Source organism: Parus major, chromosome 24 (assembly GCF_001522545.3).
Source record: "Parus major isolate Abel chromosome 24, Parus_major1.1, whole genome shotgun sequence".
Classification (NCBI taxonomy): domain Eukaryota; kingdom Metazoa; phylum Chordata; class Aves; order Passeriformes; family Paridae; genus Parus; species Parus major.
The window spans coordinates 6,304,457-6,332,300 of record NC_031792.1 but is presented as its reverse complement, the minus strand read 5'-3'; the positions used below and the strand labels follow the sequence as shown (position 1 = coordinate 6,332,300).

At 45.3% G+C, this 27,844-nt stretch overlaps 1 protein-coding gene across 5 annotated transcripts in view; it reads left to right on the top strand.

Annotated features, from left to right (window-relative positions):
• Positions 1-27,844, top strand: part of ARHGAP32 (Rho GTPase activating protein 32) — a 236,175-nt gene that overhangs the window by 115,589 nt on the left and 92,742 nt on the right. For all 5 annotated transcript variants that reach the window (XM_015649713.3, XM_015649712.3, XM_019008920.2 and 2 more), the window contains one exon: positions 26,237-26,323. In XM_015649713.3, coding sequence (XP_015505199.1) covers positions 26,237-26,323 — 87 coding nt within the window. The remainder of the gene's footprint in view (positions 1-26,236; positions 26,324-27,844) is intronic.

Here is a 27,844-nt window from a genome sequence, read left to right as displayed (position 1 = left end):
ACCAGAGGATATATGAGCTGTGAAACCAAACTTCTGTAGGAGAATTCCCATGCTGTGTTTAAACTGTACCTGCCTACAGAAAGGGCAGTTTGTTCAGACCCTGCTCAGGTGCCAGAGTTTGGAGGGCTGATGACAGAATTGGCAGCTCGGGGGCAGCAAGTCAGGCTGGGGGTGTTAAATGTTCATTCATTAGCTCAGCCTTCCCTGGGCTGTGTGCCCTGCCCTGCCCTGCCCTGCCCTAGAAATGTGTTCATTCATTCCCTGCTGAAGGAGCATGGCTGGGATAACTAACACAGGGGGGGATGGATGGGATATTGGGAAAAATTCCTCCCTGGCAGGGTGGGCAGGCCCTGGCACAGGGTGCCCAGAGCAGCTGGGGCTGCCTCTGGATCCCTGGCAGTGCCCAAGGCCAGGCTGGATGGGGCTTGGAGCCACCTGGGATAGTGGGAGGTGTCTGTGCCCGTGGCAGAGGGTGGGATGGGATGAGCTTTTGGGTGGGATGTCCCTTTCAATCCAAACCATTCTGGGATTCTGTAATTCTGTGTCTAGAATATAACCTGATCCTTAACATTTGTTGACTGTCTTGGCTTTGGCATCTTTCTGCTTAAGGTTTGAGCATACCAGACGTGCTCCACCTCTGTCTCCAGTGTGCTCTGTCTCCTGAGCCTTGTGACCATTTCCTCATGGTGGTTCCATGATCTGGTTTCCAGGTAATTTCCAGTCTTGGGACACCAGCACTGCTTCACTCAGGACTACAGTGTTACCCTGTGGTGTGATGAGCTCAAGGTTGTTCCCTCAGTGTCAAATCAGGGAAGAGCTGTGTGAGTGCTCAGGATGAGCCTGTCACTGTGGCCCTGTCCTGTGGGGAGGAGGAAGAACTTGGGCTCCTGGTGTTTGCACACTCCATGGGGAAGTGTTTGCTGTCCTGTGCCAGGGCACAGGATGTGCAGCTGCACCAGGATCACAGAGGCTGTTTCTAGATCTGCTGATCTGAGACACACGTTTGTTTGTTTGTTTGTTTTACTGCAAAAGAGAGATTTGGGCAGAAGATTTCCTGTGAACATAAACATTCCCAAGGGGCTGGATTCAGGCAGATTTCTCTTTTTCAAAGGAGGAACAGGCACACACTGCCCCCCCACACGGACTGCTGGATGCTTGGAAGGCATTTGGAGAAGTTTGTGGGCTTTGATGGGTTTGTGATTTTATCCCTTGCTGTGGGGTGTGAGCAGAATGTGGAGGTTCCTGCTTCCCTGTCCTGCAGGCAGGGCACTGACCCTCAGCTCTCCTGAGCATCCAGAGCAGAGAGCTTTTTGATCTTGACTCAGAATTCCAAAGGCATTGATTATTTCCTCTGGCTTGTGATTTCTGGCCATTTTCTCAGCAGAACCTGCAAACTCAGGCTGCTGTTTTCCTGCTAGAGAAGCATCAAAGGGAAAGGGAATGCTTCCATTACGTGTGGACGTGTGGCTGTGGGCTTTGAAAATCAAATTCTTGTTTGGAGAAGCATGAGATTATCTCACTGCCTCTTCCAGACCTCCTCCCCTGAAGTTTAACTTCTTTTATCTCTTAAAGCTAAGTGAACAAACTTTGATTCTACTCACTAATTCTTGTTTCCACCTAACCAGATGAGTAAAAGAAATATTAATAAAACCTTACTCTGGGACATACTTTTGAGGTGCAAGACATTCCCTACCACCATCCTGAATTTCTTCAAATAGTTATTTTCCCAGCAGGAGTTTTATGAGAAGCTTGTTTAGATCTGCACTGATATGTTTCAAGCTCCATCAGATGTTTTTGGGAAGCTCAGGTCATGGTTTGGGAGTTGCAGTCAGAATTGACAACTCTTACTATAGAGAGAGCTTTTGGCAACATCACACTTGGAATTATGTAAGTAATAATTGAAAGAGAAGATGGTTCCTTAATAGACATCCACAAATCCAGTATTATATGAGTTGGAAATTAAAATACATATATATAAAATACATATATATGCTCAGAATCCTTAAACAGGCCTTAAACTCCATTCTGTTCTATTGGAAAACTGATGAAACTTATAAATATGGTTATAAACCAAACTGACTAGAAGAATATGCTTCTTGGGGAAGTGGCATTGCCTGGTCCTACCCATTTATATTTAGATCCCAAATGAAATTTTTCTGATTTACCTTGTGGTGGAGCTGTGTAATTCTTCTGTGTGGTGTTTAAGTGTGAACCTTATTTATTGCAAATACGACATGTCAGAACTTTCAGCCTTTAAAAGAACTGATTTTTGACTAGGTTCCCATTTACCAGCTTGAAGTAGTTCAAAAATCAAAACATCTTCTGTTACTTTTACAGCTTGAGCCCAGGAATTCACTTTGCAATGTTGCTAAATTATTTAATAATTCTTTATCTTCTAAGTAATAATTGCAGGTGCAGCAGTGCTGGAATGGGCAGGGAAGCCATTGGGAGATGGAGCCTTGGGGCAGAAAGGATTTGCCCTTGGAAAGGAGGGGAATGTCACATCAGGACAGGGGTGCAGTGCTGAGGTGAGGGCAGCTCAGGATTATTGAGGCTTAGTGGAAGGTGTGAAACTTGAGAAGCATCAGAGTGGTTCAGAGTCCTCTGGCTCAAGGTTTGATTTAGTGTTGTGCTTTGCCATTTGCTTTCAGATGAAATGAAAGCTGGGTTGGGTTTGGAAGCTCTGAAGAGTGAGTTCTTAGGCTGGTGCACTTTGAATTATTGATGGATTTTAGCAGGAACACTGAGCTCTGATGGACACTTTGAATACACCCTGGACAGCTGTGTTGGGCTTTATTTCCCCTGGTCCCTCATCCCTTTGAACTCTTTTAAGCCTCCCTGTATCCCTCAATTTCCAGCTCTGTTCCACTGAGTGGAGTTCAGAGACAGCAGAGGATTCTGCAGAGCTGCTGGGGCCGATGCTGAGCAGGGGCACAGGGAGGGTTGGGTCCTGGAGCTCTGCTTTCCTCTCCCAACTGACTTGAACTTCTCAGGCCTGTCCAGTGTCACAAAGATGCAGAACTCTGGCCATTAATTAATACACTCAGAGAGCCTGGAAAACAGTGTTCCAGATTTACCATTTATGATTTTAAGACAACCCATGGAAGAGGGAAGGCTTGGATTTTTAACAATAATATATATACCCATGTGCTCTTATAATTCTTTGTGGTGCATCATATGGATGAACATTTTATTTTCCTATTACAAAAACAATTAATGTGTGGATGATGTGTTTTCTGTTAGGATTATAAGGGTCTGTGTCTTGCAAGTTGTGGTGATCAGAGTAAGGATAAAACAGCCCCTGGAAACCAAACTGTGTCTGCAGCAGTAACACTGAGTTGAATTGCCTGTGGGATTAACAAATCTGGATGACACCACGTTCCACACAGGCCCTGTGCTGTGGGGCTTGTAGGCTCTGTGTGTGTGCTCCAGTGTTCCACAGAAGTTTGTTCACATTTAAATGTGCTTGGCCCCATGGCTGAAGGTGGTTTGAGCTGTGGGAAGGGCTGGAGCATTTTACATCCTTTGTGTGCCCATTTAGACAAGTTATTGTGTGAGTGTTTGCTGCAGAGGAATGTTTATTTTACACAGAGCTGTTGGTAATTCATTGTTTCATTATTTTCTCTTGGAAACTGCTATGCTATTAGTACAAATCTTAATTGAAATACCAATATTAGGAGGCAAAATAAGGGTTTAAATATCTTATTTGTCCACAGTATGGAGCACCTTGGGAACTTGTTCTGGAAAGTTTTGTTTTGTTTTCTCTTTCTTTTTTCCATAGAACCACAGAATATTCTGAGTTGAAAGGGACCCCCAGGGATCATCAGGTCCAACTTCAGTGTCTGTCCTGTATGAAGCAGAGCTGTCCTCTGTGAGGTTCCAGATTTGTCATTGTGACCATCAATTCCCTTGCTTGCTGATTTAAGGGCTCTGCCATTTAATTTGGGTTAATGAGTCACGCCCAGTGTGACAGCAGGGCCAGCCCAGGTGACTCCAGGGTGCTGTCCCAGCTTGGGTTGTGCTGTTACTCTCGTCCTTGTGTGTTTAAACACTGGCAAGAATTGAATCCCACAGACCCTTTTCCCTTGAAATGTGCAAAGATTGGGACCACGACACTGCTGCAGGGTGCTGCCCCTCTCTGGAGAGCAGGAGCCACCAAGGAGTGCCTTGCACAGGGGCAGGGTTACACTGACCTCTTTGGAGAGTGAATTACAGGTTTAAAAACCAGAAGCCCAATTCCAATTCCATTGAGAAGCTTTTGGGTAGCTCCCAGGACATGAACCTGTTTCAAGTGTAACCCGAGTTGTTCACAACCGACCTTCCCTGAACTGTCTTCTGGGAAATTTAAAGGTTAAAATATTCTTTTCATATCTGTACTGTTTTATCTCCTGCCTCTGGTATTTTGGCAGAATTTTTTAAAATTAAAAATGAAAACAGAGTTACAAATCTGTCTGTGACCCTTTATGCAGTTAGTCTTTTAACTTTTCAAGTCTGTCCTCTGGAGGCTCTTTAATCTTCAAGTCCATTCTCTGGACACAACCAATTAGGATTCTGACACATGGATCAAAAAAAACCAAAACTCTGTTTATGAACTACATCACAAAATTAAAGCTCATCCTATTTATTAAGGATTTCCAAGATAATTTCTTTAATAGCATGAATTTTAGGCATTTTGTTGTGCTGTTCTTGCTGTCCTTCACTGAGTCAGCATACAGAAGCTGCATTTTTTTATCCATGAAAGCATTTTTCTTCCTTCCCTTGGATTTTGGATGCATACAGAATGTTGTGCTCTTGCACAGGACATAAATAACCTGTGACAGGCAAGTAATGGGGTAATTCCTGTGTGTACTTGTGTTCTGGAAAATACAGCTTCATGTTTTCCAGCTGGCCTGTCTGTGGCCTTGCTGTACATTTACATGTAACCTGCTGCTGAAGTGCTCCCAGAGTGGAGTGTCAGGGAATGTGGGAGCTTGGATGGTACAGTGTTCCTGCCTTCAGGAGAGTTGATTTTCCTGGCCTTTCTCTCCTTACTCCAGAGGATTGTGTGTTGTACCCTGCTGACTGGCTGTGAGTCCTTACTGGGGCTTATTTGGTGAACTAAGAGCCTCTCTTCTGGGCAAAATTTAGCAGGAATCCAACTTTGGAATCTTGTGACTGATCAGAAGAGCTCTAAAATCTGCATTGCCTTCACTTCTTGGTACACAGAAGGTTACAATTAATGTTTCAGAGCATGGGATGCTTTTCAGTGCAGTGTCTTAAGTTTGATGTCCCTGGACTGACACAGAGTCACTGAGGCTGGAAATCACCCAGATCATCAGAACCAACCACAGACAATAGAATCCAGTTTTTCCACCATCCTGTCTCTAAGAAATGATATCACTGAGTTATAGAATGAGGTAAAAATTGTGGGGATTGAAAATTTCAAAATAAGGCTCACTTTTCCTTAGGGATTTTTCTGTGCAATCCTTTAAGTGTACAAGTATCTTCAAGGCTTTCTCAACCAGAGTAAATAAATGTGTTAAAGAAACTTGACTTTCTCCCATAATTGCTTAAGACCTAAGATTTCAATATGATCATTTCAATCTTTTTCCCAAACTCATTTTTTTTCAGAACTGAAAATCAGTGGCTCTGGTATCAATTGTTTTATTCTTAACAGCTGAGTTAGAGCAGCTTTGTGTTTGCTGGGAAAGAATTAGGGGGGCTGGAGCCTTATACATCAACCATTATAGAATTTCTGAGTCTTATGGAGCCTCAGATGAAACATCTAAGTTTCAGTATCTTCTTACAGATTTTCCTCCTTAATTGAGTTGAGATAAAACTCAAACCACTCATTTTAGGGCTTGTATTTATTGGTGCCTGTCTGGACCTCTGCCAAGGTCTGGGCATCTCTGTTTTGGTAGGAAAACTGTTAATACTGATGATAAAGACATTAATCTGATTTCCTCTGTCAGAATCCTGGGACTTTCCCAGGATGTGGCAGAAACAGGCCTTTTCTCTGTCCTTTCTTTTCATCCTCTTTCCCCCCATCCCCATCAGTGCTGAACACATGGCAGTGGCTGTAAATGTTAACAATCACCTGGTTGTACTCTCCAGAACTTCCTTCATGGGTCCAGGGTTGTTTCTTTAAATCATTTAACTCATGTAAATGTCATTGGATGTTTTCATCACAAACACACTCAGTTTCTTCCCACCCTAATTTGTCTGTGTCTTGTAGCTGTAGGATTGATTACAGATTGGATGGGGCAACCTGGGCTAGTGGAATGTGGAATGAGGTGACTTTTAAGGTCTCTTCCAACCCAAACAACTCTGGGATTTTCTGATTAATGTGAAATCTCATATTAAAACATAAGGTGTGAGGGAGGTTATGGTGCCTTGTCTTAACTCACTTATGCTTGGTCTGCACCTTGTCTAAATATTTCTCTTCAATCTGGGCACTATTTCCTGTGCAGAGCAGGTAAACACCTGCAGTGTGTGGTCATTTTTTTTTTCAATATGTAGAAAATATTTCTTTCTTAGATCCACTACACCTGAACTACTTGTCAGCTACATTTTGAATTTTGCATGCTTGTGTGAATTGAATATTGCCCAAAGCCTGCAGGTTCCCTGGGACATCTCTTTCTTCAAAGGAAGAGCAGTTTGAGAAGTTGTGCAGGGCACAGCTTGTCCTTGTTTCTGGTGAGGTGTGACAGGGCAGATGGCCTGAGCTGTGAGCATGGGGATTTGTGAGCAGCAGGAGACAGGACCACATGTGTAGATCTGTTTGTGCACGTGAAGAGATGTGGGGATGCAATAAAGCCCAGAGTTATGAGTTTCCTGTTAGTGCCACATACTTCTAGTCTGGCTGAAGTTTTTATTCAGCATTCAGCTAAGAGGTGAAGTTTTGGGTTCTGCTCCTAGAAAAGCTTTTGTTTTAGAAAATCCATTTGACCATGTATGTCTGTTGCTTATTTTCCAGCCCCCCTTCCCCCTTTAGCTGAGGGAAGTGTTCCATTGAGTATGTTCTGTGTTTAGCACTTGCTTAAGTTGTACAAAAATGCAAGTGGGTTATAAAACATGTGTCAGGTTTGTCCCAGCTGTGGGACAAGGACTTTCTGTTTCTTTGGTTAAAAAAGCAGGGTGGGGTCAGATTGGAGATGTGAGGATTTGAAGTTTTTCTCCTGCATGGACACAGAAAATCCTGCTTGCACCTTCCCCCAGCTCAGGAGTGGCAGAGTGGGAAGCTAAAGGACTTTACTGGGAAGTGCTCTTGCTGTGGCTGTGTTCTCTCAAAGTGCATCCAGCAGTCAGTCTGGTCACAGCCTGACCTCTGCTTCATGTCAGGGGATGTAGGCACAGCCTCAGTGCCAGCAGTGCTGGGTTTCACACAGCCTGGTTTGTCCACATGAGTGCTTGTTGATCTTTCCCACTTGTGGGGTCATGGGAGGAAATGGAATAAGTTTCCCAACAGCTTTTATCAATTCCTCCTGCCAGGTAAGGGGAGATTATTGTTCTTCATTTCTGCTTCTCTTGTCAGCAAGAGAAGCTGGTGCTGACCAGATGATAAATGATGTTTATTGAGGGGAAGGAGTTCCCAGATGTGGTTGTGGTGGCACTGATCTCCCCCTCACTGCCTTCTGCCTTGGCCTGGTCCTGCAAGGTCCTGCTGAGATGGCTGTGAGTGGAATGTGTCAGCTCTTGGTGTCAGTCACTGCAGGCTGATGGGGACATTCATTTTTGATGGACAAAGCTTTTGGAGACCCTGCACACCCTGCAAAGATAAAGCTGTGCAAGTTTGGCCAGCATTATTTGTAATTATTTACAGAACATTATTTACTGTACATTTTTCATCATCTGAAAAAGTAAATTTTGTCATTTCCCAGAGGGGCTCTGGACTGCATATCCCTGGAAGTGATCAAGTGGTTGGACAGTTCAAGGAGCAACCTGGGATAGTGGAAGATGTGGAATGAGGTGGGATTTAAGTTCCCTTCCAGCCCAAACCCCTCTGGGATTTGATGGTTTTATGATATGGTGGAGATGGTTGTGATAAAAATTTTAGCATCATCAACTTCCAGTTTTCAAAATTCTCATCTTGATGCTTGCTTGGGGTTTCTTTGGAATGAGGATGGGCTGGACTGTGGCAAAGGGCAGGAGAAACAGTGACACAGTCCAAGGAGGAGATTTCTGTGGTCATGGTCTGACTTTGTACAATTTATATGTCATGAGTTTTTGGGTTCAGAGCATGTCCAGAGGTTGTCAGGTGTTTATATCTGGTTGTTACTGCTGTGCTTTCATGGCTGAAGAGATCCAGTCCTGCTTCACACTGGGACAAATGCCTCCTGCACTAGACTGGAGGTGTTTGATGCTGGGAGAGTGTCCCAACTTTGGAGCATCAGGGATGTTGGTGTTGTTTCCTCCAGCCTTCCTTCCTCGCCCAGCACCGAGTCCTACGTGTGGAAAGGGTCAGGTGGGGCCATGCCCCAGCAGAACTGCTCCCAGGAGAGCCAGGAGCACACTTCTTGATTGGAATTCAGCTTCATTCACATCCTGCACCTCCACATGTGCTACAGCCAGGCTCCTCTCCAAGGCTGTCCAGGCCCTGTTTGTTTTTCCCTTGTGTGCTTTGGTAAGTTGTGTTTCCTGCCTTTGCTCCAGGAGTTCAGTTCTCGGTCCTGCTTCTCTGTATGTGAAAAATCCCAAATCTTACTCAGCACAGCACAGTTCAGATGACACAAATACCTCTGTTTGGATGACAGGAGGCTGAGAAATCACAGCATAAATGTATCTGCACTCTGAGAAGAAAAGGTGCTTAGAAAATGTGACAGTGAGACAGGATCAGTGACTCCCTTAAGCCAATTAAGCTGCTCATTGCCACAGCACTCTTGCCTCCATCAAAATCACTGTTACTGGGGGTTCTGTGTTGTTTTTTCTCCTCCCTTGGCACTCCTGCTGATATCTCAGGTATATAAGGCATTTTTTCCAGTGACTTTGATTCTTATCAGCTTGGAAAAAAAGTTAATATTGATTTAGTGGGGGAGAAAACAGAAGAAGTGAGTAAGAGACTAATAGCTTGGAATGACAGGGCTGTATCAATTTTCAGTTCCCTCAGAGGAATAATGTGCTTGTTTCCAGCAAATGGAAAAATAGACTATAAGTAAAACTGTCAGTGCCCTCCCACAGAATGTAATGGATTTTGGAACTCAGAGAAAAAGAGACAGTCATAACTAACTCTGTGATTTTAATGCACTTTCCTTGAAAGTCAGCAGTTTTGTGAAATACCACATGCAGGCAGATGAAAACTATATACATCTTACAGAGCTGTATAAAAAATTATATTCACTGCCTTAGTTTTATGTTTTTGACTGTGGATGAATGCACTTCTCAATAAGCTTAAATGTGTTATGGATTCAAGTGGTTTATATCCTTACCTATGGCACCAGCACATAAACTGAACCTGTGAAAAAATGATGAACACTGTAGAAAACCTCATTCCTGGTGCATTCACGTGGCTTTTCTGTGTAAGTGGTTCTTGAATGAGCCAAATAAATATAAATTATGGTCCCCTGGTAGGCTGATGGGGAATGCTGTGTCTGTGCTCATTCATTGGCAATAGCCAAGGGAAGAATCCTGCTTGGTCCAGAGGGAGGCAGTGAAAGAAAGGATGGTGTGTTTTATGGCAAGCCCACTTCTCTTCAAAATAAATTAATAAGTCAGGCAAGTCCTTTAATTTAATTGCCTCTTTGTTTTAGCCTGAAGCCACCAAGTGCTGGTTCTTCTTCCAGAGCTGTCTCCATTTTTTTTGGCCCTGTAAATATTCACACAGTTGGGCTGGGCTTTACTCTGATGAAAATGAAGGCTGCAGGAGCAGGAACATGAATCTGCTGCTGTTCCAGGATCCAGGATCCTGTCCTGATCCTTGCCATCGTTTGTAGTGCAATGCCATCTAGTGTGCAGAGGGCTCTCAGGATTGCCCTGCGCTGGAAATTCAGCACAGCAGAGCTCTCTGACCTGCATCTAATTCCAGTTAGCTTCAAACAGATGCATTTCTGCCCAGGGAAGCTATGGCTAACCCATTCCTGGAAGTGATCAAGTGGTTGGACAGTTCAAGGAGCAACCTGGGATAGTGGAAGATGTGGAATGAGGTGGGATTTAAGTTCCCTTCCAGCCCAAATCTCTCTGGGATTTGATGGTTTTATGATATGGTGGAGATGGTTGTGATAAAAATTTTAGCATCATCAACTTCCAGTTTTCAAAATTCTCATCTTGATGCTGGATTGTGGCAAAGGGCAGGAGAAACAGTGACACAGTCCAATCTCCAAGGAGGAGATTTCTGTGGTCATGGTCTGACTTTGTACAATTTATGTAAGTGTTGTGAGTTTTTGGGGTTCAGAGCATGTCCAGAGGTTGTCAGGTGTTTATGTCTGGTTGTTACTGCTGTGCTTTCATGGCTGAAGAGATCCAGTCCTGCTTCACACTGGGGCAAATGCCTCCTGCACCAGACTGGAGGTGTTTGAATGTGTCTGGGCTGTCCTTGGGACCTGTTTTTGGATAGTTTGGGGGCAGGAGAAGCATTTCTTCATTGTCTTCATTGATACTTTGTTCTCTTAAATTCTGCACATTAAAGAATACAGTTTTCCTGCCAGGAGGACAGAAGGATCATCCCCTCTCCTGCACTGAGGAATGTGCAGTGTGAGGGGTTTGATTTCCTTTTCCAGCACTGTTTTGGTATTGTTGTGTGGTATCCAAGATGCTGGATTCTGGAAGCTGCCAGGAGGGGGCTGGGTCTCCCCAGGTTTTGACTGCCAGAGAAGATTCCTTTTTGAATAATCTCCTTTTGCTTTCAATTAATTGTGAAACCAGGCTTTAATAAGGTGTGAAATGGAAAAAAAACTTAACACCAGCTGCATTTATTTACATGTGTTAATCAACACAGACCCAAACAACAACAAATTAAACTCACGCCATTCAGAGGGTTTGAAATGCTCCAGATTTGTCTGAGGACTTCAAAAAATACGTATTTTTTTGTGAACTGGAAGATCAGGGACAGTTTTATTCTTTTTTATATTACCAACCATGGCAGACCCCAACCAGAGCCCTGAAGTTGCTGTGTTCAGCCATGCCAGGCGTTTCTGTGACCCATCATGAGCTGGCTTTGCTTTGAGCACTGCTGTGGAAGTCACTTGCTGCACCCTTTGGGGACATTGCTGTGCTGGAAGGGCTGATGCAGGAGGGTGGCCACGTGTGCTGGGAGCATCCAAGGGCCCTTCTCCACATCTGGCATTGCATCCCCCAGGCTCCATCAGCCAGTGACTGAAGGTGGTTTCCTGTGGAGACAGCCTGGCTGTGCTGGTTCTGCAGTGGTAGATCTGCAGTTGGAAGGGGATGCATGTTGGAAGCAGAGGTTAGTTTGCAGCAGGAGGAATTTTTGGTTACCTGTTCAGCTCTGTGGGGCGAGGGGACAGCGAGTGTCTGGTGCTGGTGGTGCTGTAGGTGCTTGTAAGGGTTTGGTTCTGTCAGGATACACTCTGTTTCTCCTGGATGATACTCTGATCCAACAAAGCCACTGGACTTGGCTTCCTGGGAACTTGTGGATTTGGTGGTGATTTCTCTGGGAAAGAGTTTAGGCAAATTCAAGGGAAAGTTTTGTTTGTTCCTCTAGAGAATTTCACAATGGAGACATGAACCTGGTGGGGTGTAAAGCATGGTGTGTACACTCCCAAACTGCTGCAGCTCATCCCCAGATCCATAAACACCACAGGACCAAGGAGATCAAAGAGAAATTTCAGAGTTGGGGATTCATCCAGGCTTCTGATCTGCCTGTGCCAGTGAGAGCTGGATGTGAGAGCTGTTTGTGAGGAGGAGACTGATGATTTCATTTAATGAACTCCATTTAGAGAATAGGCCATATCCTGCTGGTTAAAATGTGATTTGTCAGTAGAGGGAATGAGAATATTTTGCTTATTTACTGGTGGGTTTTTTCCTACTTAGAAGGAAATCAGCTTCCTGGTAGGAATTATGTTATCAAGTACCAGAACTTGTTCATCCGAAGAAGAAAAATTTGTGATGAGGCTGGTCTTACACTGGTAAAATCCTTTTCAGCTCCATGTGTTTATAAACCATAAATGCTGAATCTTCTCTCAAAGGTTAAACTTGATGTCTTGGAGGTCTTTTCTAACCTTAATAATTCTGTAATAATGTGTGGTAGGGACCACACTCAGACATCCCTCTCTTGCCTCTTACAGGTCATTTCAGGATGCTTTTGGCCTCAGCAAATATTTTTCCATCCTCAGAACAGATTTTCTTCATTGTCACTTTCTGTAATCCCTTTGTCCATGACAGGCCAGGCTGCACATAGTCATGTGTAATGGCACCAGCTCTGTCAGGAATTGCTTTCTAATTTTATCAGAAATGACCAGGTGCAGGAGGGAATTGGGAATCAGATGGGCTGAGGGACCCGAGGGGAGAGCAGCACATGGAAGGCTCATTCTTGCTGGTTATGCCCTGTTTGCACTGAGTAAGGCTGCTCTGGGGGTGGCCAAGGCTGTGGAATTTATAAGTACTGATTTCCTTCATAAACATTCCCTAAATGATTATTTCTCCATGATGCAGCACCCCACAGTCTCATTTATTGGGGGATATGAGAAGCCATCTCATAAATTTTCCCAGCTTGTCATACCTGAAAATACAGCAAGCAGTGGCACCTTTTGATAAGTTTTCCTGTGTAACAGTTAAAGGCCTTCTTGACAGTTTTTGCACAGGATTCCAGGGTTTGGGAGAAATAGGACATTGGGTAGGAAAGAAATAGGGTTGATTTCTAACAATGCTAATTTTCAGTTCTTTAAACAGCTTGCATTGGGCATTAAAAATTCTCAAGGGTATTTTCAGTGCTGAAAGAACAAAGAGAAACTTTGAAGAGGGGAAAATCACTATCAGCTGATGAAGAAGGCTTGAAAAGTTTATGTTCCTATCCTAAAGATCCATTTTACTACCCTAAAAATCTATGTTCGTGCACTAAAAGTGTATGTTCCTCTATGTGCTGTGCTACACTTGTCATTTGTGAGGAAGAAAAGCTGAGTAATTGTCCTCACAGCCACATGAAAATGTTTTTTAGGCCTCAAGGGTGTTTGTGTTACACCATCATGTCGGGTATGGACAGGGGACATGTAGAATAGGTTTGAGTTCATTGTCAGTGTAGGCAACAAATAGGTAAAATTGGGAGAATTGCCCATGGGCATGAGCAGAGGTATCAGGGCTAGAATGGGTGGAACTCTCTATTAGAGAGTTGTTAAAGAAATAAATGTTGTTAGAGAAATAAATCTGAAAAGTGGGCAAGAGACTTGGTAAATCTGTTCTCTGCAAATTTAAAATGTGAACTTATCAGGAGTTCCTGGTGTGTGATGTTACTGAACAAGACCACTCTGCTAACACTGCTGGGTGCTGAGGTGATCATGCCCTGGCATTTTTGGGCTGCCCAGCCCATCTCTGACACTGGCAGTCTGAAGCAGTGGCCATCAAACAGAGCATCATCCACAGTAAAATAATAATTGAAATACACAACTGACTTCCAGCGTATTCAGGGTAAAGGCTCTTCATGGCTTGTGGAAGATAAAGGCTCTGACAGGGACCTGCAGCTTCTGAGAACTGACTTTGTTCTACAACTTCCCTGGCTTGGACTGCAGATAGTGCACCTGAATTTGATAAGGGACCTCTGTGGCCAAATGTAATAAAAGCATGAGGTTGTGCTGGGAGAGTGTCAGATCTTAGTATTTCCATATTACCATAATTAATTATTATTACCATAATTATAATTATGGTAATATAGCCATATTACTGTAGAGAGGAGGGAGCTAATGGCATTCCTTCCCTTTGGTGGTGAAATCATCACCAGGCAGGGGTGGGCTGGCTGGGATAGAACCACTTCCATGGCTAGTGATTCCCAAAATGCCTCTTCCTGCAACTTGTGTATTCTGGACTGGCAGAAGTGGTGTGGAATCGCAGTAACAGTAGTGTGTGGTGTGGTGTCCATGAGAATAATCACCGTTAAATTACCACTCAAATTTAAAAATTGAGACCAAGTTTTTGGGTCTCTGGGGAAGGGGGTGATATCCCTGGCAGTGTTGATCGGGTTTCAGGTGCTGAATGCTAAAATCCAGCCAGTGAATAATGATCTGCAATATTGGATGTCGCAGATGAGTCTCATTCACTGTCACACACGGACCCCTCGGACACACAGACACGTTCAGGCTGTTCACCGGCCAGGGAGGGCTTTGACAGCAAACTTTTCATCGTGAAATGCTTGTTTTGTGTGGGGCTGTGCGGTGAACAGAGCCCCGCTGTGCGCACAGCCTGCCCCGATCCCAGCTCGCAGCGCTGGGGGCTGCAGGGGGATTCCATGGAACATGTGCCCGGAGCCGGCTGGCAGCGGTGGGAAGGCAGGCTCGGTGGGGGCTCGGCTCGCCCTGGACCGTGCTGGCTGTCACACGTGTGCTGGCACTTGCTGTCACTTCTCCGCTCCGCTGCCGGGCTGTGCCGCCGCTCGTGTGCCGCTATGAGCACAATGCCTGCATGCATTCCCTGCCTCCCTGTTTCTCTTGGCTCCCGTTAGGCTCCAGGGCTCGTCCCGCGGGACGTTCCCGCCGTGAGAGCGAGCGGGAGCGGCAGGAGCAGCGGGGCCGTGTGTGCGGTGCCAGTGGAGCCCGCAGTGTGCCCGGGGCTCGGCCCCGCCGCTCGCCCAGGGAACCGCGCCTGCCAGAGACCCCGCCGTGGGCAGCTGCCTGTGATCCCCCGGCCCGGAGCTCTGCATGCCGGAGCTGATGCTGCCGAGGTTTTCTCGATCGACTGCTGGGAAGCTACAGAGAGACCTGGAGCTGTTGGGCCTTGGCTAGGGAGCCCATCCATGGAAAGAACAGAGCGCTGTAGCCGGGGTAAGTAGTGCACAGCCTCAGCGGCTCTCTGGGCTTGCTCCGAGATCCTTTTTGTTTGCTGCGGTCATCAGGATAAAGTAAAACTGGCTGGAAGGGCGCTTGCAGCGTGGCACCAAGTGCTGCTGTGGCAATAAAGAGCGATTCAGACTGCAGTTTAAAGAGGGTTCTTTGCAGGATCTTCAGAGGCAGTTCAAAGAGGGGGGAGGCGGCTGTATTTTTGTGCAGACTGTCTTCCATGACGGATTTTAAAGCTCAGGATAATTCAAACTGTGGTTCTCCCAAAGACTGACCTGTGGCCTTTGGGAAGATAATTTAGCAGTGAGGAAGTCTGTCTGAAAGCCACATTAATGAGTTACAGCAAATTGACTAGGAGTGGGGTGGGGAACATCCCAGCAGAGCTTTCTTGCCTCAGGAGAAGGGAATGGCTTTTGAGATAAACGTTTTTAAACCTCTAGTGCATCTACTGCTAAGCAGAGAAATGAGAGGCCAGTAAAAAGAGTGTCTTGTATTTTCTGGTGCTAAATGTATTCCATACTATTGCTAATAATTCCTAAGACATACCCTTTATTATGACAGAAGGGTTTGCAAAGGAGATTTTACCATTTATTTCCTCTTCTTTGTTCTTTCATGCGCCTTTAAAATGAACCTTTTGAATATAAAGAAATGTTGTCAAAGTGAGTGCATACTGACTCTGAACTTTTACCTGGATAATTTTGTAGACCTTTATTCCGTGTTTCTGAGGCAGATCTGTGGCTATGTGAAGCAGACTTGAATAAATCTTTCATCAGGTGCAGGGACACATAATGCTCACTTGGATGTTGTGCTGACAGGAGCCACAGAGCAATCTGCAGTCGACAGAGAAGTTTTAGGAGGTTACATGCATTTCTTCAGTCTTAGCCAGTAAATTATTAACCAGACAAAATCAGCATCTGGAATTTCTAGGAATGACTTTGTTCATGTGCCACTTCTGGAGTCATGCCCTGGGAGCTCAGTGCAACTCCAGGCTCTCAATCAGCAGCGCGAGGAGGTGCTCGGCATCTCCAGCACTAGTGCTAAACCCTTGGGAGAAATCCCCTGCTCCTTGCCCTGCCAGGGGAAGGCTCTGTAGCTGTCAGGATGTGTCCCAAAGCTCCCTTTGTACTGGCTCAGCTCCTTGGCTTTTTTTGTAGGAGAGTTGGACTTAAACCACTTCCTGTTTCCTGCCAATCTTTGCTTCTTGCTTTTCCTAAGGGCCACCGAGCCTTTCATCCCTAGTACCCAGATTTGCATATGTGAGGAGAGGGAATCTCCTTAGACTTTTCTCCCCTCCATAAAATGGTCAGGCTGAGTGACACCTTTCATTTGGTTGGTGGTGATGCTGATACAACATCTGTGTCACTCAGAACTCTGAGCTTAATGTTTGCGATGAGTTAAAGAAACTGAGGGGGTTTTATCTTTTATTTCTCTGTGTGTGTTTGGCTGAGCAGACCGAACAGAGTAACCAGAATTATTTAGACTAGAAGCTTTCAAATTCCTACACAGTGTGCGTGGCACTGCCTTTCATACACAACATTCAGCCACTCTGAGATTTAAAGTAATTGTTTGGGATCTATTTGACTTGTGGCTTTTTCCTTAACACTGATTCCTTACAGCACACTTTTGTGAATAACCAGGCCTTCCCCTTCCCCTTCCCCTTCCCCTTCCCCTTCCCCTTCCCCTTCCCCTTCCCTTTTTGAAAGTTAGGATTTCATGGGGATCTCAGTGTACTCTGGAAGTACTTCCAGGTACTTCCCTCCAAGTACTGTGCAGCTCAGTGAGAGCCAAGTCTCAGAAGTTTGAAGCAAAACAAGAAGTTGAAAATCGTCTGCCCGGTTCTGAAATGCTCCAAAAGTTACTTTTTGTAAAGTCACTCAAATACATCTTCAAACTCTTTTTACATCAAACCTCTGTGCTTGGGGCATGGTTTATGGTATCTGGAGGTGTCTGTGCCAGGAATTGCTGTTGTTTGTTATTAGATTTTGTCAGCAGTGTAGTGTTAACAGGAACCTGTGCTCACCGTCATTTAACTCAGCCTTGCAATTGCTTTTATTAAGGAAATGTTTCATTTATGCTGTATTTTTTTATGGAAATTGAATTTAGAAGGGATAAATAGTGCACCCCAAGATTTTCACTTGCTTGTGGCTGCACCACAGTTGTTTCCTTTCCTTGGGAAAAGCAGAGCCCCAGAGGATGCTCGAGGTGAGGTTGGCCAGGGATGAAGCTCTGGGAACAAGAGCAGGACATCACACATGCTCCTGGAATGGGCTGTTTTCCCCAAACAGTAACATAACCATTCCATCAGCAGCATGCCATAATGGAGGCTCTGTGTGTGCTGAGCCAGATGCATCCAGGCTGGGCTGACCCTACCAGCTCCCCTTGGAGGAGCTCTGGTTTGGGTTCCCACTGGAGGTGTGCTGGCAGAGCTCTGTGCTTTGTGTTTGATCCCATGGTCTTGGTGGCCAGAAGTCATAGATGGGAGTCAGTAACACATTCTGCTCATTTATTTTCTAGTTCTCAGTCCCTGGAGCATGCATCCATGCAGGGGAACACAGGGAGGTCACTGCTGGGCCCTGTGGAGTTGGGAATGGCCTGATAACCTGCCTTGGGACAGGGAATTTGATTGCCTGAACCAATCCATGCTCCCAGCCAAGCTCAGGCACTGACTCCCCAGCTGTGGTCACAGTTACTGAGTGCAGGGACTTTCCAGGCTCTCACTCTTTGTAACTTCCTACCCCTTGTAAGTCTGGTGAGAGAACGGCTTCCTGTGCCCATGGCTGTTGGTTTGAGAGCCTCTGCTTAGTGTTGTGTTCCATGTTGTCTCCTGAAACCCCAGAAACTGGAAGTCATGTCCCTCCAAAGGAGAAGAAAATGAGGTACACATGGAAGCAAAAAAACTTGCAGGAAAGAAATCCAGGAAGCAAATCTGGCAGAACTTCTGTGTTTCTCCCATGTCTTCCCAAATATCATTCCAAGTGACATAGATTTTATGTGATAAAGAAAAATAAAATCCAGGCTTCACCCAGCTAGGGTGAGAAGCAGTTCTCAGCCCAGTGGCTTCAGTCTATAAAGCTCAACACTGTTTATCTGAGGGCCATGATTTCCGTAGCCTGGAGTCCAAGGGGAGTGGAAGTTTCTCAACATAGAGAGCTTTAGAGACAAAAGACAAACCCAGGAAATTCCAACCAGAAACCCCACAGGTGGCAAATGGAGCCCATGGAGCAGTCCAGGATGTTCCATGCTCTCTGCCAATCCCCAGTGCCTGAGGCCCTGCTCTGCCTGCAGCTGCACGCAGGGGTGTTCCTGCTTTGTTTTTAATAACCTCAGATATTTTAATTCCATGAAAACATTCTGTTTGCAGACATTCAGAACTTGTTTTTGCCTAATGGGGTCTCCAGTGGCTGCCTCTAAGAAGTTTTTATAAATATTTCATTGCTTATGAAGATTGACCTTCTTACACATTTAGGGGAAATAAAAGGGTGAGACCACTTGAGAAAACATTTGCAGCTTAACATGGGAAAATCTGAGGAAAGTGTCTCTGATAGAACTCTGAGATTTTATGTCTCAACAAGCTTAGGCATCAAATAGACTTGGCTTAGGAGTTATACAGACTCCAGCAGTTATACAACAGTGGCCTGCATTGGCAGCTCCACCTGGGATTGAAAGGGAGATCTTTCCAAGTTCTGCCTTTCTGACTGCGCTTAGGTCAAGGTTACTCCCAGTTTCCTCTTCAGAGAGGCACTAGCTGGATCCCCTGTGATTTGTGTCTCAGCAGCTCTACAGCAGCAGCATGGGGAGGATCCTGCAGTCCAGAACAGCGCGTGAGCTTGGAAAGGGTAAAATCCACAAGGAGTTGCCTTTCCTTTTCTCTTGCTGCATGCAAGAGAAGTGTGCCACTGGGCAAGTGTTTTGCCTGGTTTCATATTTATTCTAGATTTCTTTCTTAGCTGATTAATATCCCTTAACATGCCTTATCTTTTACCCTGTGTCTTATGGACCAGAGTGGACCTGTCCTGCCCCAGTCCCTGGAAAACTGAAAACCCAGCAGGTCAGATCTCAGAGCTGCTGTGGTTGCAGTGGAGTCTTCACTACCACCTCAAAGTGATACCATTTCCCATCTCTCTGGGAAGTGCTTAGGGAATGTGTATTTAAAAAGTTGCAGCAGTTTGTCCCATGCCAGAAGCTCTATTTTCCTATGGGAGCCCAGCAATCTCTTCTCAGTGTCCATACATTCCATCTGTGGATGCCACATCCCTGGAAGTGTCCAGTGCCAGGCTGGATAGAACTCTGAGCTCTCTGGGATAGTGGAAGGTGTCCCTGCCCATGGCAGGGGGTGGAATGAGATAGGCTTTAAGGTCCCTTCCAACCCACAGCATTCTGGGATTCTATGATTTTAAAGTTATTCTCTGCAGGAGTTTTAATTCTGAAAGATGTCAAGGAGTGTCTCAGCTGTTCTCACCTCTCTCAGAAGGACTGAGATGTGTAGCACTTGTGTGTCACCTCACTGGAAGCTTATATTAAAAACACAGTAACCAAATAGCTGAAAGGAGGCCTGGCCTGTTCTTGTGCTTGTAAGGCACAAATTGAGCCATTGCTGCATCCAATGCCAGTAAAGCACCCCGAGGGTCCTACTGGGGTTGGGATCTGCCCTTTTCTCTAACTGTTCATATTTATAAACCATGCTAGGATTTATTAGTCTTGAAGGTGAAGCTCAAATGAAGGGATGTTGACTGCTGAATAATCATCCTGCCATAGGAAGAAATTGTCTTGTGTGATTTGCAAGCTTAAAATAGTTCTGGAAGTAACTACAGGCAAAACACACATCCTACATGGATTGTCCAGGGATAATGTCCAACACTCCACGTGGCTCAGATGAGGTGCAGTGAGGGATTTACTCACACCCTGGGGAGCCTGGAGTTGTGACTGTGTAGCATTACAGGAGGTGCATTTTCCTTTTTTCTCTTATCAAGCCCTATTTGATTTTCTGTGTATTTTTTGCTGCTTTTTGAGGACTATGTTGGAGTTGTCAAAGGGGTGATTTAGAATAGTAGGGGGAAAAAAGAGAGTCAGATAGAAAAATACTCTTCCAACAGGGCTTTCTTGTCTTTACTTTGATCATTACTTTAGGATATTTATGCTTGGGTAAAGAAACCACTCCGTGGAAAATGCTCTTTTTCTGCTCTGAAGCCACAGTTGAGGATGAGATGGGAAAGCAGAAGATGGGAAGTGTGTGGGAGGATAATTAGTGCATTTAGCAAGATAAAGCTGGAGTGAGGCAAAATAGGCCATATAAATACATTTATGCTGTCAGAGTAATTAGGTAGAAAATGTTTCCCTGTTTGAGAAGATTTGCCAACCTAAAATTTCAAATATAATAAAATAAAATCTTCACAATCAAAAGGCAGGTCTGGTAGATGCCTCATTACCAGACAAGCTGCTGTGAGTAATGGCCTGGGTAATGAGGATGAAGTGGGGCTTGGATCAGCAGGATAATTCAGGAACTGGTGCAGGAACTGGCTGTTGGTGACTGGAGCTGAGAGATGTGTTCAAAGCTTTTCCTTATAATGAGGCAGCATCTCAGAGTTCAATCAGCTTTTAATTTCTTCAGGATTTATCCCAAGGATATTTGGGTCTTAGAATAATTGTTTTTTAATCAAATGTAGCCTTGTTTCACAGGGAAATGAGCCTCCTGCTTCTTGCCCTTGGCCACCAGACAGACTTGCACCCACTGCACACATTCCATGAAGGTACTGCTGGTCCTGGGGCTTTACCTTCATTTGATTGCACAAACATCAGAAATTAACAGACATTAAAGTGTGCTGGTTTAGGAAGAGAAAAAAAAGTGATTCCTAATACTGTCAGAAGAAAGTTATCGCATGTATCAGTGGTTTGGAGGTGTAATGGGCTTTTGCCATGGCCGAGTGTGAGCAGCAGCAATTCCCATTGCCTGTGTCTGGCTGCCTTCCCCAGCGATTTAACCTGAAATTCCATCCTGGGAAAACGTGGTAAGATCACCAGCTTTCCTTGGAACAATGACACAACCCCTGCCAGGAAAAGCAGCAGCCTTTCCACTGGCTTAAAACTCCTGGCTCAAGTCTTGGTCAGCATTCCTGCCATCCCTTGTTTCCTGGAGATTCCTACAGATGTGAGCTCCTCATCCCACCTGGATCACTGGGCCAGATGCTGCCCAGTGGTAGCAGGGTGCTGGATCAGAGGGAGAGGGTCTGCTAATGAGGCTCAACTTGCTCATACTTTACCTTATAATAACTAAGTTAAATTCAGTATATAAATACTGAATTACTGTATTTTATATTATGGGTATAATTTATTATATCAATATAATAATATTTATTATACAAGTAATTCCCTCATATTTATATGCATGTATTTAGATATATAAAACAATATAATTGTATCTTTGAGGTGAATAATACTGTTCTAAATAGCAATAATTAATATTAAATAATCAGTATTTTGAAGCACAGAGAAAGAGCTGTAGAGAGCAGCTGTGGTTTTTTGTCCAGGAAGCTGGGAAGAGGGTGCTCAGCCTGGAGAAAAGGAGGTTTGGGGGGATCTTCTGGCTCTGCACAACTCCCTGACAGGAGGGGACTGAATGGATCACAGGGACACAGCTTGAGGTGTGGTGAAAGGAAGAGTTTATTTTTCCTCCCAGGATTTATGGGTTTCTGACCACGGCCAGGGATTGGATGGTCAGGATAACACTTTCCCACTGCACTGGCCAGGAGAGATGTCCATCACAAGATGTGTAACAGAAGGAATGTATACCTATCTCTATGTTTACAGTTACTGTCCTGGGAAAGTCTTAGAAAACTATGTTAGCAAGCTCAGAAGCTGAGTTTTCAGGGTGACAGGGGACAGCCATGGAGTGTCAGGCTCTGCTCCCAAGGAACAAGGACAGGAGGAGAGAGAATGGCCTCAAGTTGCTCTAGGGGAGATTTAGATTGGATATTGGGGAAAATTTATTCCTGGAAAGGGCTGTCCAGCCCTGACACAGCTGCCCAGGGCCAGTGGTGGTGTCCACATCCCCAAAGAGATTTCAGCTCCATGTGGATGTGATACTTATGGATGTCAGTGGTCAGTGGTGGAAGTGCTGGAAGAACAGTTGGACTCCACGATCTCAGAGGCTTTTCCAACCTCAGCAATTCTGTGATTCTCCATAATTCCTCTGACTGGCCATGAAATGTATGTTTTCCACAAGAAACCCTCAGGCCAAGGCCAAGGACAGGCAGGTTTCTGTCACCACCTGTGAGAGAGAACAGAAACACCTCTGCCAGCTCAGACTGGTGACGGATATTTGTGATTATCCCAATATTTTTGTGAAGCAGCTCCTGCTTGCTCCCTGTGGCTTGATCCTGTCTCAGTTCTGCACTAACAGTGTCCCTAAAGCTTCTTGCAGGAGCCAGTCCCTGGTGTGCACACAAAGCATCGCCTGTTGAGGTCTTGGCTTTCTGCTGGCTCCCAACCAGGGCATTGTTACCCAAGGAATTTAGATGAAACCTGGTAGGTGCTGTGTGGGAGACTGAAATAAACTCCCAAGAATTGCAGGAGTCGTTTTACAGGGTTTTGCTGCTCTCTGGAGTCTTATTCCCTGGCTGTGTCCCAGGTCAGTGTAGCTGACATGAGATGGGGGTCTCAGTTGGATTAGTTTAATTAAAGTTTGCTAAAAGTTTACACCAATTACCTGCACAGGCAGGTTTGGAGTTTGGGAAGGATGATCTGTTCCTTCTAGTTGGAATCAAGATTATTTTTTAGCTTATGGTTCTCATTATTTAATTGTCATCTAATTACTGAATTCCTCCCCCATTATATTCTAACCTTACTCTGATTCTATTGGGAGGGAGATTTGTTTGGGCTTTTATTTTCTTTTGTGTTTTGTTTTTCTTACATATTTTAATTTTATTGTGAGCTCTCTGCCACAGCTCTGTGTTACTCACTTGCTGTGATGTGCATGAGTGAGATCAGTGCATTCATGGCTTTATGAAGCAGAAGTTGAAGTAAGTTCCACAGACAAATCAAATCTACGCTTCCCAGGCTTCTCACAAATTACCCTTTCACTGGGAGAGCTGGATGATGGAGTTGACATCACTGAGAAAACAAGGAGATGAAAGTTAAAGCTGGCTGAATGAGCTTCCTTTGACATCTGGGGCTCAGGGGCATCAGGTCTTACCTGGGCAGGATTTTGCACTTTTTTAATACCAACAATCCCCATCCTGTCAACAGATTTATGTAGTGCTTTTCCTGAGATGATTTTTCACAGCTTTTGCCATTTGTAAGAGGAGCACACAAGACTCTGCAGTGGTTGGAAGTAAAAAATGCTGCACAGATCTCAAGAGTTATCTTTTAATTGTTTTTAATTCTGAATGTGCTGTGTCATAACTCAGCTTTGTCACTGTTCTTCCCTACAAGAGGAATGACCAATAAATATTCTTATGCAGAAAACCCCTGTAATAAGTCCTCTTATCACCCAGCTTGCCTCTGTCTCAGACATGAACTGGAAACATTTTAATGTTTAATCTGCATATGTGATCAGCAAAGTCTTGGCCAGCAAGCGCTGTTCTTTTGGGCAAAAAGAGCCCAAAGCTTGTGGTACAAGTGTGCTGGTAGACAAAAAATTACTGTGTTGAATTCTTCATCAGTTCTCAGTGGTCATGTGCAGGGTGCAGACTCCCAGACTTGTCCCCAGCTGTGTAAAGAAAATTTGAGCAGTGCCTTGGCATTGTTGCCTAGAGGAGCTGTGGCTGCCCTGTCCCAGGAAGTGTCCAATGCCAGGTTGGAGCAACCTGGGACAGTGGAAGGTGTCCCTGCCCAAGGAACCAGATGAGCTTTAAGGTCCCTTCCAACCCAGACCATTCTGGGATTCTCTGATTTTGTAATGTTCACGAGACTCTGCATTATCCATACACATGAAGTGTGGTATGATTGTTTTTAAGGTTTTCTTTGTGTATCATGAAATACTATCCATGAAGAGTTTAGGATACTCTTAAAGGTCATTTATGAAATTGGTCATACCCACTCATCCTAGCTAAGCATATATATTCCAACAATAAATGAACCTAATGGGATCTGATGCCTTGTAATTGTTCATCAGGCTCAGGAGCCAATTTCAATGTGAAGAAGAAACATTGCAGATTATATATTATAAAGTATATGCTGTTTAACTTTGATCAGTTGCAATAAATACTCTTTAGAGGTTGTTTACCTCAAGAAAACACATTGGCACGGGTACAGGGATATCCACCAGGCCCCACTGGCTGCTCTGTTCTTTAAGAACACAAAAATCAATGTCCCACTTTGGAGCCAAGCAGATTCTGCCTGTGAGTCATGTTCAGAGTCCAGTAAGGTCAGAAGAGGCCTCTGCTTTGTGCTTGGATTTCAAATCAAGCCTGGGGGCAACTGTGCTTTCCAGGATGTTCTGTTTACAAGGAATACAGCAGCAGGAAAGGCTTTTAAACATCAGGACATCCATGATTTTTGGGAGGGCTTTGGTGCATGTCTATTAACAAAGCAAAATATAAACTGAAGCACGTGGGGACAAGGAACATGAGCGAATATTCATCTTTGGGGTATTTTGCTGTGAGGACAGTTGGATTGCAGGATAAACCCCACAGATTTCCCTGTGTAAACAGTTTCTGTCTCTATCTCAGTCAGCACGAGGCTGTGTGTGGGAGAGGAGCAGTGTTCAGCTGGGTTTTACAGTTCCCCTCTGAAATGAGACAGGTGCATGGGTGTAGGGCCATCAGTGGGCTGAATGGCACTTCTCCCCACAGTGAGTTTGTGTGAACAGTGACTGAAGTGGGGCTGTGAGCTCCCAGAACATGACCAGCAGGATGGTCCTTGGGTAGGGAGATTGCTGTACCCCTGTGTCCTGCTCACACCTCCAGCAGATCCACTGCTCCTCCTGAGGGGCCTGTGCAGAGCCCTGCTGTGGGGTCAGGGTGTGAAAGGGAGGGTGAGGAATTCACACCGTGCCTTTCTCTACCCCACCACATTCTGCTGCAGAGGCAGGCCCTGAATTCCTTTCAGGGAGCTCTGCAGTTGCCTGATGGTGATTTTGTTACCTGGCTGTTGTTTTTTTGGGGCCTGTGGCGATGAGCTTTGCCACTGCTAGGCTCAGTGAAGGGACACCTGAAATTCCTTTGGGTGCTGGGGGGCTCTGTGTGCCCTCAACGAGCACAGGGGGGATTAGAGGATGGAAACATTTCTCCAGGTGTAGGAATCCCACATTGGATTAATAGAATCTCAGAATTGGGTTGGCTTGGAAGAGCCCGCTGCCATGGGCAGGGACACCTCCTGCTTCCCTACAGAGAGAAGGGAGATTCTGGCAGAACAAAGTTAAATAAATTCCAGGTGTCATGGTCATTTGTATGGAAAGAACTTTGCCTTCTTTGTCCTTCTTTCATGAGGTGTCTCACAACCCACTTCAGATTTTCACTTGCTTACATTCATTAAATACAGCAACTTGGGATTCTTTTTCTCAGCCTTTTTTTTTTTTCATTTATACTTTCATTTGTTTCAGGGCTTTTTTGCTTGTGGCTAATTAGGTTTTTTTTTAGCCTTTTAAGTTTTATGTACACATTTCCTTTATTTATTTGCTTTGAAAACAGTCTTAACTTGCTTACAATGATTTTTGATTTCTGTTCTCAGAGAAGATAATTAAACATAAGCCATTTTAGTGGGATAACAGGCCCAGGAGCCAGATGCTCTGCGCTCAGTCCATGTGCAGGAATGTCTCCTCACTGCTCTCACACAAACACTTCCTGATGATGCAGTTAATGACTCTAGATGTGATGAATGGTGCCATAAAACTCTCTGCTGGGGTGAATTGCTTGACAACATTGAAATCTGGAGATGTGTTTTATTGTCTAATTTACATTATCTGCCTGAATGTATAAAACAAAAAAATAAAATGTGGGAAGGAAGTAGGGAGAAACACTATTCTATATTCACTATCCATGAATATTTATCAAGATATTTTCAGTGAGCAATTAATTTTGCAGACTTCTGAGCTGGAGGCTTAATTCCTACCTCGAACTGTTTGCTTCCCCATAATTGTTTAATTTGTGAACCGTATTTTTATTGTTAATCTGTCAGGTGAGGTTCCAGAATCCAGTGGCATTCCATGTTCTGTGTGTGCTGAGTGTCTCCTCTGTGGCAGCTCCAGCCAGACCAGCCCTTTCCTGATGCCCTGGGGCTCAGTGTGTCTTGGCTCAGGCTGATGTGGATGTTGTGCTCTGTTGTGCTCTGTGCCTGCTCTCAGCCCTCACTGACCTGTTCTTCTCTCTCCCTGTCCCTCGCTGCAGCTCTCGCTCCCAGAGGAACAGAATGAAGTGACAAGGAATGGCTGTGAGTCCAAGGAACTGGTGTACCTGGTGCAGATCTCCTGTCAGGTAAATGCCCTGTTTTCTGCCCCCAGCCTGCGTTTCATTCTCTTTCCAACACGGCCCCAGAATGTTGGGATGTGATGCTTCCCTGTGGCGTGTCTGGGATTTTCCACCCCTTCCCTGCTTCATTTCCCCAGGGATGCTGCCTGTGCTGCTGCCACCAGCACGTTTTAGGAGAGGAGAAGAATTAAGGGGAGAAAAAGGAGAGTGTGAAGCAAATAATCCTAACTGATGTCCAGGGATGAGCCTGGAGACAGGAGTGGGTGTGCCCAGGCCAAGGTCACTTTGGGGAGAACATGGACACCTGGACATTCCAGTGACCCCAGCAGGGAGAATCCCAGCCAGTGGTGTGTTACCACAGTGTGCTGCTAGGGCTCTTGATCTGCTCCCAGACACCTGGCATGGAATTCTCATCTCAGGATGCTTTGGGCAGAGGAATCTGCTGCTCTGTCCCACAAATTCTTCATCTGCTAATCTGTGTGACTTTATAAAATGCTACATAATGGGTTTTAATATGCTCAGTGAGTCACCCTTTGTGGGAGATGCAGGGCACTGGCAGGTTCAGTGCAGAGTTCCTGCCTGTGCTGCGTTGTTTTCCTGGATTTAGGACAGCAGCTCTTTCCATGATTCACCTCAGCACCCCCTGAACACCCATTTTATCAATGAGTACACACAGACAGGTGGTGAATCTTGAGCAGCCAGCCATCCCACATCCCAAGGAGCAGAGCCCCTTGCCCTGTTCTGCAGATGGAGCCTGGCCAGGCTGAGCTCCAGCAAGGAATTCCTCTCTGTGGGCAGCTTTCACAGGTTCTTGTCCATGTTTATGAATATACTCTCAGGAGAGGGAAGAGAAGCTCCAAGTGGACATATCTCAAATCTGCCAGTGTTTTGGCATTTTTCAGGACTGCTGTAACCCCCTGGAGTCAGTCTGGCACAAAAGCAGCGCTTCCCAGCCAAGCAGCCCAGGCTGACCAGCCCAGCAAACCCTGAGGGTGGGAACATCTGTCCCAGCCATGGGCAGTGCAGTGCCTGGGAAAGGGAGCTTCAGGGACTGTAGGAAATCGGAATTTCAGTGTGTTTTGAGCCCTCACATTAGGGGTACATTTGCAGTGTTTAGTGGTGAACCTTGGATTATTCCCTGTCTGTTGCAGGTGAGCCTGGAGAACATAACAGTTTTTCTCTCACTCCAGAGCAGATAATTTCTGATCCTTGCCCCACATTGCTGACACTTCCAGAGATTCACAGGGTGGCCTCGGGTATAATGATGTCCTAAACCCTGCAGAGTGTCCCCATGCAGGAAGGAGGCTCAGGAGCAGCAGAGAGCTGGGATGGGGCAGGATGGAGGTGAGGCCTGCCTCTGCTCCTCTGGCACCTTGCTTCCACTCTCCAGTGCTTTGCAGGGATGTGTCTGAGGGTACAGGCATGGATTTCATCTGTGTGGGGACAGTGGGGGGAATGCTGAGCCTTGGCAAAGGGAATTGCTCCTTTGCAGCTGCTGTGCACCAAGCCCAGCTTCTGAGAAATTCC